A 15,418-nucleotide genomic window follows, 5' to 3' on the forward strand; every position below is an offset into this window, starting at 1 on the left:
CTAATCAGTAATATTAAAGAGGATACGAAATGTTTCTTCTGATATATAAAGTGTGAAAGAGAGGCAAGAGTAAATATCGGACCGCTGGATAATGATGCTGGAGAGGTAGTAATGAGGGATGAGGAAATGGTGGAAGAAATGAATGCGTATTTGCATCAGTTTTTATTGTGGAAGACTCTAGCAGAATACCAGAAGTTCGAGAGTGTCAGGGGGCAGAAGTGTGTGAAGTTACCATGACTAGGGAGAAGGTTCTTGGGAAACAAGAAGGTCAGAAGATAAGTCATCTGGACCAGATGGTCTACACCCCAAGATTCTGAAAGAGGTGGCTGAAGAGATTGTGGGGGCATTAGTAATAATCTTTCAAGAAACAATAGATTCTAGCATGGTTTCAGAGGACTGGAAATTGGCAAATGTTGCCCCACTCTTCAGGAAGGGATAGGTGCAGAAAAAAGGACATTTTAGGTTCAGTGGTTGTGAAGATGTTGGAGATTGTTAAGGATGTGGTTTTGGGCTAGGCCGTAATCAACATGGTTTCCTTGAGGGAAAATCTTGCCTGACAAATCTATTGGAATTCTTTGAAGAAAAAAACAAGCAGGATAGACAAAGAATAGGTAGATGTTGTGTACCTGTATTTTCAGAAGGCTTTTGGCCAGATGCCACATATGAAGCTCCTTGACATGTTAAGAGCGCATGGTATTATAGGAAAGATACTAACTAGCATGGGTAGAGCATTGGCTGATTGTCAGGAGGCAAAAAGTGGGAATAAATGGAGCCTTTTCTGGTTGGCTGCTGGTGACTAGTGGTGTTCCACAGGAGCCTGTGTTGGCGCCACTTCATTTTACATTATCTGTCCGTGATTTGGATGATGGAATTGATGGATTTTTGGCCAAATTTGCAGATGATACGAACATAGGTGGAGGGACATACAGTTTTGAGGAAGCAGAGAGGCTACAGGAGGACTTAGATTAGGAGAATGGCCAAGAAGTGGAAGATAAAATGCAGTGTCAGGAAGTGTATGGTCATACACTTTAGTAGAAGAACTAAAAGCGTAGACTATTTTCTAAATGGAGAGAAAGTTCAAAATTTTGACTTGCAAAGGGACTTGGGAGTCCTCGTGTAGAATTCACTAAAGGTTAATTTGCAGGTTGAGTCTGGTGAGGAAGGCCAATGCAATGTTAGCATTCATTTCAAGAGGATTAGTGTATAAAAGCAAGAATGTAATGCTGAGGCTTTATAAAGCACTGGTGAGTATTGTGAGCAGTTTTAGATAAATAGATAGATATACTTTATTAATCCGGAGGGAAATTTGGTTTCATTACAGCCGCACCAACCAAGAATAGAGCGTAAATATAGCAATACAAAAAACAAACAGAGGCCTTTCATCCTAGAAAGGATATGCTGATATTGGAGGGGGTTCAAAGAAGGTTCACAGAAATGATTCTGGGATTGAAAGGCTTGTCATATGAGGAGCATTTGATGTCTCTGGCCTGTACTCACTGGAATTCAGAAGAATGAGAGGTGACCTCATTGAAACCTATCAGATGTTGAAAGGTTTTGATAGAGTGGCTGTGGAGAGGATGTTTTCTATGGTGGGGAAGTCTAAGAACAGAGGACATAGCCTCAGAATAGAGGGATGTACTTTTAGAACAAAGATGAGGGAGAATTTCGTTAGCCAGAGAGTGGTGTATCTGTTCCACAGGTGGCTGTGGAGGCCAAGTCACTGGGTATATTTAAGGCAGAGGTTGATAGATTCTTGATTTAGTCCGGGTGTGAAGGGATACAGGGAGAAGGCAGGATGTTGGGGCTGAGAGGAAAAATGATTGGCCATGATGAAATGGTGAAGCAGACTCGTTGGGTCAAATGGCCAAATTCTGCTTCTATATCTTATGGTCTTATGATCTGATCTTTATTAGCTGTTTTTTTTTGCCTCCTGTAACTTTAATTCTATATCTTTGTTTTGCTGTTCTTCTGTTCCTTTAAACTATATTTGGTACATTTGTGCTTTGATTCTTCCTTCTAAAATCTCTTTGTGGTTAGAACCATAGAACACTACAGCACAGGAAAAGCAGGCCATTCGGCTCTTTTAGTCTGTGCCGAAACTTTATTCCGCTAGTCCCATTGACCTGCACCTAGTCCATAACCCTCCAGACCTCTCCCATCCGTGTATCTAACCAATTTATTCTTAAAACTTAAGAGTGAGCCCGCATTTACCACTTCAGATGGCAGCTCGTTCCACACTCCCACCACTCTCTGAGTGAAGAAGTTCCCTCTAGTATTCCCCCTAAACTTTTCCCCTTTCACCCTAAAGCCATGTCCTCTCGTATTTATCTCTCCTAATCTAAGTGGAAAGAGCCTACTCGTATTTACTCTGTCTATACCCCTCATAATTTTGTAAACCTCTTTTTTAAAAAAAACTCCCCTCATTCTTCTGTGCTCCAAGGAATAAAGTCCTAACCTGTTCAATCTTTCCCTGTAACTCAACTCCTGAAGACCCGGCAACATCCTAGTAAATCTTCTCAGCACTCTTTCAGTCTTTCTGATATCCTTTCTATAGTTAGGTGACCAGAACTGCACACAATCCTCCAAATTTGGCCTCATCAATGTCTTGTATAACCTCACCATAACATCCCAACTCCTATATTCAATACTTTGATTTATGAATGCCAGGATACCAAAAGCCTTCTTTACAATCCTGTCTACCTGTGACACCACTTTCAGGGAATTATGTATCTGAACTGCCAGATCCCATTTGTTGCTCCACACTCCTCAGTGCCCTACCATTTACTGTGTATGTCCTACCTTGATTTGTCCTTCCAAAATGCAACACCTCACACTTGTCATTTTCTGGCCCATTTTTCCAGTTGGTCCAGATCCCTTTGCAAGCTTTGAAAGCTTTCCTCGCTGTCCACAACGCCACCACTCTTAGTGTCATCAGCAAACTTGCTGATCCAGTTTACCACATTATCATCTAGATTAGTGGTCGCCAACCTTTTTAATCCCAAGATCCCCTACTTCGGCCTTAGTGAAAGGGAAGATCTACCTACTAAATCGTTTAGAGAAAAAACAACTCAGGATATACTTCCAACTTGAGGCCTATTATTTGGGCTAATTGTATTTGAATTACATAAAATGCTTTTGTCAAACTTTCAAATTAATTCAACCAAGAAAACACTGTAACTAGCATATCAAACAGGCCATAGCTGACTTTCTTTAAGAATATTACAATACTTCATACTTTTGTACTTCTACTTTAAAAAAGGGCCACTCGACAACTTCATGTCCAAAGGAACAACTTTATCTGGGACGGCAAAACCAATGCGGCGGAGGGGCTTATTCACACGTGCACAGAAAAGACCGGAAGTAAAACCCCACAACCCCAGAAACGACCTCTGTTTACAAACAGTTTTCCGTAGTGGGGGTATTGCTACCCCCTAATTGGTATTAACTTATCTTTATAATGCTCACATTAAGACACTTCTCCCCCTTTAAATTTCAACATTCCCCAAACATAAAAGAACTGGGAAACAAAAAAACAGTCTTGTCATTAGCTTGCGTACCCCTGAAACTTATACTAGTGTCTCAGTAACATCTTACCAATACAAAACACCTGAAAAACGTGGCAGATTCAACATTCAGTCTAACCAAGCAAACTGTCCATTCAAATATTCAGTCTGTCAGGACGTTTGCGAGGGTGCTGTGCTGCAACGGTTTGTTGACTTGCTGCCTGAGATAAAGAAACGAGGAGCACGAGGAACTGTCAGATGATGCGTGGCTACTGGATTTAGGGTTTCTGACAGACCTAACAGCTAAATTAAATGCACTTAACAATGAGCTCATGGGAAAAGACCACATCTGCCCCACATGATAAGCGCAGTTAATGCGTTTAAGGCCAAGCTCAATGTTTGGATGTCAAATTTGAAGAAGGGGAGGCTGACATACTTTGCCAACTTGGAGAAACTGTTATAGGCCACCAAGAAAAGAAAATGCTTTTCGCCCTGAGCAGTACTGTGCTTACCTAGACAAACTGGCAATAGAGTTCAATCGGCGTTTTGGGGAGTTAAACGTCATGAAAGATATTGCTGCATTTATTTCAAACCACTTTCTGCTGATCGATATAGAACAGATACCAACCAAATTCCAGCAAGTAATTGGTGTGCCAAGTGATATTGAAATGGAAATAATTGATTTGCAAAATGACATCGGGCTTAAAGTAAGATCAAGAGATGGTGATTTTGTGGCGGGGGGGCTATTTCGGGTCAACTTATCTGTGTGAAATTGCATTTTCACAGCTGAAAATTATTAAATCTAAGTACAGGAGCTATCTTACTGACAGACACCTCACAGACTGGCTGTCGGTAGTTATGAGCCAAATTTCAGGGAACTAGCAGGAAGTATTCAGCCCCAGTCATCACACTGAGTGCAACAGTCAATTTTTATTCATTTATTTTTCATGTTGAAATAAAATTAAATAATGAAACTTAGAATGAAAGGTGTTGTAATGTGAGCATTATAAAGATAAGTTAATACCAATTAGGATAATGGTAATATAGCAATAATCCTGCTACGGAAAGCTGTTTGTAAACAGAGGTTGTTTCCAGGGTTGCGGGGTTTTACTTCCGGTCTTTTCTGCGCATGTGTGTGTATAAGCCCCTGCGCCACATAGGTTTTGCCATCCCAGATAAAGTTGCTCCGTTGGACATGAAGTTGTCGAGTAGTCCTTTTTCAAAGTAGAAGTTACTACATATGACTCACATATGCGCTCTAGGGGTAAAATTTGCTTTTGCATCAAAAGCTTTATCAGGCATAATATATTTGTGTATTTCTTTTTCTTTTTTTTTGGGATCTACTGGGAAAGTCTCAAAGATCGACCGGTTGGCGACACTAATCTAGATCATTGATAAACACCAATGGTCCCTGAGGCACACCACTTAGTCACAGGCCTCCAGTCTGAGAAGCAATCAACCACTACCACTCTCTGTCTTCTCCCACACAGCCAATTTCAAATCCAGTTTACAACCTCTCCATGGATACCTAGTGTCTGGGACCTTGTCAAACATCTACAGCCTTTCTTGGTAACCTCCTCACAAAACAAATACTTAATGTTAGACCATTGAGAAGTCCAATAAAATTCATTTAAAATACATACATAATACTATATTAACAGTTTTATTTTTGCAGAAGTCAGGGTGTCCAATTGCAAATATGAATGCTCAATTTCCTAAAAAGTTTCCCTGGGAAATCTGGCACAAAATTGTATTCCAAGTTTTATCTGCTTCAGCAATTTTATAAGTATTTATGGAAAGGAACTACTTAAAGGAAGATCGTCAAATTTCATGTCCTTGAATAACGGCAAATGAATTAAGCAATTTTAATTTAAGCTCTTTCTACTGTTTTAAAAGTTTAAATACATTGTTATTTTTTCTAATTAAATAATTTAAATTTGGTTCATTACCAGTGAACATTTGAGATATTCAAAGACATGACAATCTTGGACAGTCAACACAAGATCATAAGACATAGGAGCAGAACTAGGCCACGTGACCCATTAAGTCTTCCCAACATTCCATCATAGCTGATTTATTAACCCTCACAAACTCTTTCTCCTGCCTTTCCCCCGTAACTTTTGATGCCCTGACTAACCAAGAACCAATCAATCTCTGCTTTAAATATACTCAGTAACTTGGCCTCCACAGCCATCCATGGCAATGAATTCCAGACTACCGCCCTCTGACTAAAGAAATACCTTCTCTGTTCTGAATGGACGTCCCCCTATTCTGCCTTGATGCACTAGCAGTATGCCTGATGTTGTAGTGTTGTGAAGGAAGAGAAGTGGGTGCAGTTACTGTTACAAGAGAGAAGGTGTTCCAAAAGCTGAAAGACCTAAAGGTCAATAAGTCACCCGGACCAGAGGAACTGCACGCTATGGTACTGAAAGAGGTAGCGTTAGAGATTGTGGTGACATTAGAAATGATCTTTCAAAAATCATTGGACTCTAGCATGGTGCCAGAGGACTGAAAAATTGAAAATATTTCTCCACTCTTTAAGGAGGAAGGCAGCAGAAAGGAAATTATAGACCAGTTAGCCTGACCTCAGTGGTTGGGAAGAAAGATGTGGTGATGGTGTATTTGGTGATACAGGACAAGATGGTACAAAGTCAGCATGGTCTCCTTCAGGGAAAATTCTGCCTGACAAACCTGTTGGAATTGTTTAAGGAGATTACAAGTAGGATAGATAATGGGGAGACAGTGGATGCTGTATATTTGGACTTTTAGAAGGCCTTTGACAAGGAGCCACACATGAGGCTGCTTACCAAGTTAAGAGTCCAAGGTATTACAGGAAAGCTACTAACATGGTTACAGCATTGGTTAATTGGTAGGAGGCAGTGAGTGTGAATAAAAGGATCCTTTCCTGGTTGGCTGCCGGTGACTAGTGGTGTTCTGCAGGGTCAGTGTTGGCACCACTTCTTTTTATACTGTATATAAATGATTCAGATGATGGAATAGATGGCTTTGTTGCCAAGTTTGCAGATGATGTGAATATTGGTGGAGGGGCAGGTAGTGTTGAGGAAACAAGATGCAGAAGGATTTAGACATATTAGGAGAATAGGCAAGAAAGTGGCAAGTGAAATACAATGTTGGAAAATGCATGGTCGTGCACTTTGGCAGTAGAAATAAATGTGCAGAATACTTTCTAAACGAGGAGAAAATCCAGGAATCTGAGATGCAGAGGGATATGGGACTCCTTGTGCAGAACACCCTGAAGGTTAACTTGCAGGTTGAGTCGGTGGTGAGGAAGGCAAATGTCATGTTAGCATTTATTTCAAGAGGTCTAGAATACAAGAGCAAGGATGTGATGCTGAGGCTGTATAAGGCACTGGTGAGGCGTCACCTTGAGTACTGTGTACAGTTTTGAGCCCCTCATCTTAGAAAAGATCTGCTGGCATTGGAGAGGGTTCAGAGGAGGTTCACAAGGATGATTCCAGGAATGAAAGGGTTATCATACGAAAAATGCTTGATGGCTCTGGGTCTGTACTTGCTGGAATTCCGAAGGATGAGGGGGGATTTCATTGGAAGGCCTAAACAGAGTAAAGGTGGAAAGGATGTTTCCCATGGGTGGGAGAGTCTAGGACAAGCGGGCACAGCCTCAGGATAGAGGGGCACCCTTTCAAAACAGATGCGGAGAAATTTCTTTAGGCAAAGGGTGGTGAATTTGTGGAATTTGTTGCCACATGCAACTGTGGAGGCCAGGTTGTTGGGTGTATTTAAGGCAGAGATTGATAGGTTCTTGATTGGACATGGCATCAAAGGTTATGGGGAGAAGGTTGGGAACTGGGGTTGAGGAGGAGATAGGAAAAAAAGATCAGCCATGATGGAATGGCAGAGCAGACTAGATGGCCAGATGGCCGAATTCTGCTCCTATGTCTTATGGCCTTATTCTGAGGCTTTGCCCCCAGCCTTAGACAGCCACTATAGAAAACATTCTCACATCTACTCCATCTAGGTTTTTCAATATTTGATCAATTTCAATGAGATTCCGCCTCCCCCCCCCCACTCCTGCCTTCAATTTTCTCTCCATTTATAAAATAATCAACACCTTTTGTCCTTCTACCAAGTCCATGGCCATACACTATATGCATCTGTTACTCCTTTGCCCATTCTCCCAATCTGGCCAAATCCTTCTGCAGACTCCCTACTTCTTCGGCACTGTCTGCCCTTCCACCTATTTGTGTATCATCTGCAAACGCGGACACAAAGCCATAAATTCCATCGTCCAAATCGCTGACATATAAATGAAAAGAAGCAGTCCCAACGCCAACCCCTGCAGAACACCACTAGTCACTGGCAGCCAACCAGAATAGGCCCCTTTATTCTGACTCTTTGCCTCCTCATTGTTGTTACAGGTTCATACAAATTGAAATAGAGAGTACAGGTCCACCCAAAGTTATGACAACATGACATTCCGGTGAGGTATTTATAACCTGGACAATTTGCAAGTTAGAAATGCAGCTGCCAACTAGCTTCCCAGACAGATGTCTCCGGTTCTGCAGAAACTGGCAAATCTATCCTGCCAGTCTTGCATGTATAGGCCAGGACAAGTACAGATCATATCCTCTTAAGCTTTAGGTTGCATTATGACCATTAGAAATAGGGAATATCCTCAACTGTGAAGGGGGTTCCAATTAGCTCCAGAAAGACCAAAGACAAATTAAGAAATTGAAAGATAACAATATTGGCGATCTGGTTAAGAAAAAGAGAGAGGTGTATAGCAGGTATAGGCAACAAGGAGCAAATGAGGTACTTCAAGAGTATAGAAAATGTAATAAAATACTAAAGGAGGAAATCAGGAAGGCAAAAAGAAGACATGAGGTTGCTTTGGCAGATAATGTGAAGGTAAACCCAAAGGGTTTCTACAAGTATATTAAGAGTAAAAAGGTAGTAAGGGACAAAATTGGTCCCCTAGAAGATCAGAGTGGTCGGCTATGTGTGGAGCCTCACGAGTTGGGGGAGATCTTAAACAGTTTTTTTGCATCAGTATGGCCAATTTTGCTTTTTGATGACTAAACCCAGTTTTTGATGCTAATTCAACAGTAGTTGCTCTAAATGTTACTTCACTAATTGCATTAGGACATTCTTGCTTATCTGGGTTTAACATTAAACATTGGTAATTTTAGTAGTATCTTATTGTAGAAAACTTGTAGCCCAAAGGTAATAAGCCATGCAACACAGAAATGGAGCAGAATTGCAGCCAGGTCAATGGAGCTGAGGCAAAGGATCTATTAACTGAACTTCTGTGTTACTTAATTGTTTAAATTGAGCATACTTGTATAGGAATAAAATGTGTGTTGTATGTAGTTTTGATTTGTTTTAGTTATAAACCATCAGAATAATTACATTTTGTGTTGTTACATCTCAGTTGTGTGAGCAACTTGGTAACAGTTGTGAAAAAGTAGTTGAGTTAGTTTGAGTTGAACTTTATTTTATTTCTTTCCTCCATGCTGTAGAACAAGGTGTTACAAAACCACCTTTCAGCATATTTGGTAACAGTTCTTCCACATCTGCTGGAACAAATGTGGGGGATGCCACGTCTTCAACCATATTTGGTGGTTCTGCACCCACAAACACACCGTTTTTATTTGGATCGGCTGGAGCCGTAATGGGTAGTAACCTTGGAAGCAGCTCTGAATCAACTGTTCCTGCAACCCAGCCATTTTTATTTGGCTCACAGGAAATTACACCAGCTGCCAGTACATCAAGTACAGGAGCCCCAACTGCACCATTCGCATTTGGTTCAGCACCCAGCAATAATACTGCAACAACATCTGTCTTTACATTTGGAGCGACAACAACAACTTCTAATTCCACAGGTAAACCTTTTCAAACTCTATTATAACCTACTGCTCTTAGGCTTAAGGGCATAGAAACTTAATCGGCAAATTGAAGATTATTTTTGTACAATATAAAGATCCTTAGAATTTTAGAATTATTTGAATAAACAATTCCCATTTCTGAAGTTTTACATATAGCAAGAGTAACTTTGTGATCAGAGATTGGAAGATCCTATTGTAATAACCATCAAACTGAGCCATGATTTTAAAAAAAGTTAAGAGATATTTGGCAGATTAAATTAAGTTTATCATTCAACCATACCTGGATACAGCTGAACAAAGCAGCATTCTTCTGGGGCCAAGGTGTGAAACATACATAGCACATTCAAGATAGCGAGTAAAAAAAATACACACAAAGAAATACATATATAGCTCAAGAGCCTGAGCAACATGTCCCACAAATTCATGGCACAGTTCCCAGCAGTGCGCAGACACACACAATCCAGCCTGTCATTTCACCGATCGAACACTGGAGGGCAGCACCAATGGGAGAGGCTAGCCCCCAACCAAGCACGGACACCACGCTGCACCGCCTCAGGTGTCTGCTCTCCAGGGCTTCAGCAGCAGGCAAAGCTGCAGCTTGAGACCTAGTCCTCACTACAACTGAGGCTGCGCAGCTTCCCCGCCACCTGTCACACCACCAAACAAGGGCAGAGGCTTGCACCATCTTACATTACCAATGGCTGCAGGGTCTTGCAATTGCAAGAGAAACATTCAAGACAGGTACCTCCTTTGTGGGCCAACACTGATGCCTTCAAGTAGCAGGCAGCAAAGTGGTCTACACCCAGGCCAGCTCCTCTGAACCCAGTCCGGCTACTCCGAACAACAAGTAGCTCACTGGGGTAGAGCTGCAGTGGCTGAAGTTCTTGGAATCCAGCAGTGTTTTGCAATCGTAAAAAACTATATTTACTAAAGGGGAAAAAAATTTGGTCTGTCCTTTTTCACCAGTCCCCTACTCATTTTAGGAAGGGACTTGAGAACAGATTGGGGCAAATCAATTTATGGTTCAGGTTTCATTTTCTTACTAAGAATGAATATGACTAACCACAATTGATTGTGTGATATTGTGCTTTTTAGGTTTATTTTGTTCCTGAAGCTCTATTGGTATAGTCAGTAATTCAATGTAGTTTTTTGAGTGACTGGATGTGCCTCAGCTAACCCTTATTTCTGTCAGTAAAGTTCCCATTGGTTTAAAAGTCATACTTGTATATAGTGCAGAAAGTTAAAAATCCTTTTGCCAACATACAGTTATAGATTATTTTAAGATAATATTTTAGAATGATGCATGATAATAACTGGAATGACTTAATTAGTTATAGGTCCAATTGCTAAATATAACTTTGTGCAATGCAGCTTACTTTTGTTCTGGTTACAGGTGGCTCCTCAAACTCCATTTTTGCCTTTGGATTAGGTTCTACAACTGCAGCAAATGCCCCAACTTTTGGTAATACTCAAAACCCAGTCCCTGTATTTGGACAAAGCAGCAGCCAGTCATCTGCTGCCCTTGGTTTCTCTACTCCTACATTTACACCTGCTCTTGCATTTGCAACTGGTTGTCAGCAGCCTGCCTTTGGTTCACAGTCTACTAATAATCAACCATCTCTGTTTGGAGGGCAGTTACCCAAACAGCAGTCCACATTTGGCTCCACTTCATCTACCTCAAGTAAGTAAATGCCAATTCAGTAAGTTCTAAGTTTGACCATGACTAAGTAATAAACTGTTGAGACTATATTATTAAGTAATGCAGTGAGTTGCTTGCATGTTTAACATATGCCATTCTATAGTAGTGAGCTTCATTTGGATGTATTAAAACAAGATTTATAGCATTGCGAAGTTGTTTGTAATGGCATACTTATAGTCAAAGTGCACTTATGTAAAATCAGGGGATTCTTGCTGTTCTTAAGAAAGGAATAAAATAGCAAATTAAATACATCATTTTAGTAAATGGTGTTTGGTTATGAATTCTCCAACACTATAGTCTACAGCTGAATTCTACAGCTCCTCGCAGTATCTAGTGTGTCTGTTCTTGTTAACAGTTGATAAATTTGTCAAATCTTCTTTTCATTCTCCTATCCTGGACTGAATATAGCCAATCTCTCCATCCAGTCCTACCATCCTAGGAATTGGTCATATAAGCCTTTATGGTATTCCCTTGATACCAAGAATTTCTTCATTGGATAAAGAAACTAAAATTCCATATGCTGTACGGTTGTAGTAAGATATCCTTGATCCTATACTTAAATCTTTTGGTAGTGAGATTTGTACTCCATTGTGCAAGGACAAGTGGTCTTGCTGCAACTTCCCTTCATCCATTATTTGACCACATAGATTATGATACTTTTGCTTCTAGAATAAAGCCCATAACATCACATTTATGCATATTAAACTGCAGCCATCGTGCATTTGCTCACATGCCCAACCTCTTGAAGTCTTCTTGCACCCCCCCCTGAAAGTTAATACTCTTTCCTAGCTTTGTGTCAGCTATAAACATGGAGATGTAAAACAAGTTCTCCACTGTATCATACAGGTAGTCCCCAGGTTACATAACAGTTCCATTCCAGAAAAGTGTAAGTTGGTTTCTCCATTCAGAAATGTCCATTTTCTGTAACTTCACACCTATTGTATTACTTCAATTCTTTCATTTCATTGGAGAATTACTCTAAAGCTGTCATGAAACTATTATTATTCTTAATATTACGCTGCTACTACTAGTCATATTTTCCCATGTCACGTCGTTTGTAAACCAGGGAGCCCTGTATTTCATTAAGCTGGAGCATCCCATTAGGCACTACCTGCTACCCACTAAAAGACCCATTTATATTGTGTTTCTGTCTTTCAACTGTTTCTCTCCACAAAAAGTGCATTTTAAATCAAATGAATGCTAATATAAAGAATGTTTGTGATTGAGTAATAAAACTGTCAAAGAAGTGCATGTTAAGGAAAACCACAGAAATTGAAGTGTTTCTGAATTGCAAAGTCAAAAGTACTTAAAGCACAATAAGTAATACAGCACAGCTAATTGGAGGAAAATTGTGAAGTGAGAGTATTACACAAGAATGGGGTCAGTGAGGTCAGAATGTGCAGGGTTTGGTGCGGAAAAGCACATGGATAATGTGGCAACACACATCAAAGTTGCTGGTGAACACAGCAGGCCAGGCAGCATCTCTAGGAAGAGGTACAGTTGACGTTTCAGGCAGAATTCCTGTTGTTTGCATGGATAATATGGATTGGAATACAATGGAAGCCTAAAAGTGCAGCATTGAGAATGGTCACAGTTAGTACTGGGTAATGGTTCATATATGGGAAGTGATATGGGTTGGGAAATGAAATCAGAAGAGAACGTGGTTCATTGTAGTGAGATTGAATCGCTGCAGAGTGTAACAGATGAAGAATATTAATTGACTAGGTGTTGTAGGAGCCATGTATCGATTTTTCTGTCTGTTGTATCGTATTATGTGTTGCCCGTTTATGAGTAATTTGGTGTTTTGGGAGAGCAAAGGACAGGAAGGTTTTTAAACCATGTGCAAGGAAGGTGGTTCACGGTGGGATGACCAGAGAGACAGGCACCCAAGGTGTAATTTGGTCCTAACTGCAACAAAATGCTCTCATGATACCACAATGCCTGCTTTGTTCTGGTTGGCTTTTGCTTGCTCTAATCTGCCCATTGTGATGCTTGTAAATTGGCAAACCTGATCAACTGAACTAGTTTTCATCAAAGTAACTCTCACAAAATGCTGGAGGAACTCAGCAGGCCAGGCAGCATCTATTGGGGGGAGAAAAGTACAGTTAACGTTTCAGGCCGAGACCCTTTGGCAGGACTGGGAAAAAAAAGATGAGCAGATTTAAAAGGTGGGAGGAGGGGAGAGAAATTGGGAGGAGGAGAGCTGAAGGAAAGAGCTGGAAAGTTGATTCGTGAAAGAGATACAGAGCTGGAGAAGGGGGAATCTAATAGGCCATGGAAGAAAGAAAAGGGGGAGGAGCCCGAGGGAGACAATGGGCAGGCAAGGAGATATGGGGAGAGGGGAGAAAAGGGGATGGAGAATGGTGAAAGGGGGATGTTACTGGAAGTTTGAGAAATCGATGTTCATGCCATCAGGTTGGAGGCTTTTGGAGAAATCGATGTTCATGTCCCCATCCCCTTTTCCCTCTCTCACCTTATCTCCTTGCCTGCCCATTACCTCTGGTGCTCCTCCCACCCCCACCCCACTTCCTTCTTTCTTCCATGGCCTTCTGTCTGCTATTAGATTTTCTCTTCTCCAGGCAATCATCATTCAGCTTCCCAACTCTTTACTTCATCCATCCATCCATCTACTCCACCCCCACTACCCACACCCCTGGTTTCACCTATCACCTTGTGTTTCCCTTTTCCCTCTTCCCTCCCTCCACCTTTTAAATCTAATCCTCATCTTTTTTTCTCCAGTCCTGCCAAAGGAACATAGATTTTACTTGTTTCCATTAGTACTGCCTGGCCTGCTGAGTTCCTCCAGCATTTTGTGTGTGATGCTTGGATTTTCAGCAGCTGCAGATTTTCTCTAGTTTGTATCTAAATCCAGGATAATTCATAAAAGTTGAGTTTTTATTTTAGCTAGAATATTCTTGCTAAAATGGTTTGCAGTCTTGAAGCTTTTACAGTTGATTGTTACAAGCTTTAGATTGTTCCTTGGTGCTGATAAACCATGTGTTGTTAGTAATCCAGAAAGTATTTGACATTTCTAAAATGCATTATTTTGTTAAATAATTTATCCTTAAAATAATATTCTATCTGCAGATAACAGCTACCAGTTTGGAAACAGTAGGCCAAGTTTTAACTTCAGTGCCACTAATTCAACAAATGAGGTATTTCAGTTTGGATTGCCTTCGGCAGAAGCAACGCAGCCAACTGCCCCTGCTGCTGGTGGCTTTCAGTACAATCCCACTTTTCCTATCGGGTAAGAACCTCAATACATTGTGTGACTGTTTTCTGAACACTACTCTGAAATTTTGTTCTTGCTTGACAACATTTGCTGGATGACGTGAAAAGGGGTATTTCATAGAGTAAGAAACCTAGAATTATATAGCACATTTTTCTTAAAAACTCATTTAAGAATATTGTACTGATCCAGGCACCACCCACCTCTGTCTGGCAGAACTGGTCCTCACCCCCAACAATTTCTCTTTCGGCTCCTGCTGCTTTCTCCGGAATTGGGGGGTAGCCACAGCTATCCTCATGAGCCCCAACTACGCACTTCATATGAGCCTCTTCATGCACCAATGCTGAGCTCATCACTTTCACCAACTTTACCTCCAACTTTCACCCTGCCCTTAAATTCATTTGGTCCATTTCTGACACCTCCCTCCCCTTTCTTGATCTCTCTGTTTCCACCGCTGGAGATAAACTGTTACATAGAAACACAGAAAACCTACAGCACAATACAGGCCCTTCGGCCCACAAAACTGCCGAATATGTCCTTATCTTAGAACTACCTAGGCTTATCCATAACTGTCTCTTTCTAAGCTCCATGTATCCATCCAGGAGTCTCTTAAAACACCCTATCGTTTCCGCCTCCACCACTGCCACTGGTAGCCCATTCCATGCACTCACCACTCTTTCTGTCTATAAAAAAAAAACTTACCCCTGACATCTCCTCTGTACCTAGTTTCAAGCACCTTAAAACTATGCCCTCTTGTGCTAGCCATTTCAGCCCTAGGAAAAAGCCTCTGATTATCCACACGATCAATGCCTCTCATAATCTTGTACACCTCTATCAGGTCACCTCTCATCCTCCGTCGCTCCAAGGAGAAAAGGCCAAGTTCACTCAAACTATCCTCATAAGGCATGCCCCCCAATCCAGGCAACATCCTTTTAAATCTCCTCTGCACCCTTTCTGTGGTTTCCATATCCTTTCTGTAGTGAGGAGACAGGAATGGAGCACAGTACTCCAAGTGGAGTTTTGACCACGGTCCAATATAGCTGCAACATTACCTCTCGGTTCTTAAACTCATTCCCACGATTGATGAAGGCCAATGCATCATATGCCTTCTTAACTACAGGGT

The 15,418-nt window shown here is 41.1% G+C and overlaps 1 protein-coding gene across 3 annotated transcripts in view; it reads left to right on the forward strand.

Moving 5' to 3' along the window:
• Positions 1–15,418, forward strand: part of nup153 (nucleoporin 153) — a 76,101-nt gene that overhangs the window by 54,404 nt on the left and 6,279 nt on the right. For all 3 annotated transcript variants that reach the window (XM_063069898.1, XM_063069899.1, XM_063069900.1), the window contains 3 exons: positions 9,002–9,364; positions 10,761–11,048; positions 14,154–14,313. In XM_063069898.1, coding sequence (XP_062925968.1) covers positions 9,002–9,364; positions 10,761–11,048; positions 14,154–14,313 — 811 coding nt within the window. The remainder of the gene's footprint in view (positions 1–9,001; positions 9,365–10,760; positions 11,049–14,153; positions 14,314–15,418) is intronic.

Source organism: Mobula hypostoma, chromosome 17, assembly GCF_963921235.1.
Source record: "Mobula hypostoma chromosome 17, sMobHyp1.1, whole genome shotgun sequence".
Classification (NCBI taxonomy): domain Eukaryota; kingdom Metazoa; phylum Chordata; class Chondrichthyes; order Myliobatiformes; family Myliobatidae; genus Mobula; species Mobula hypostoma.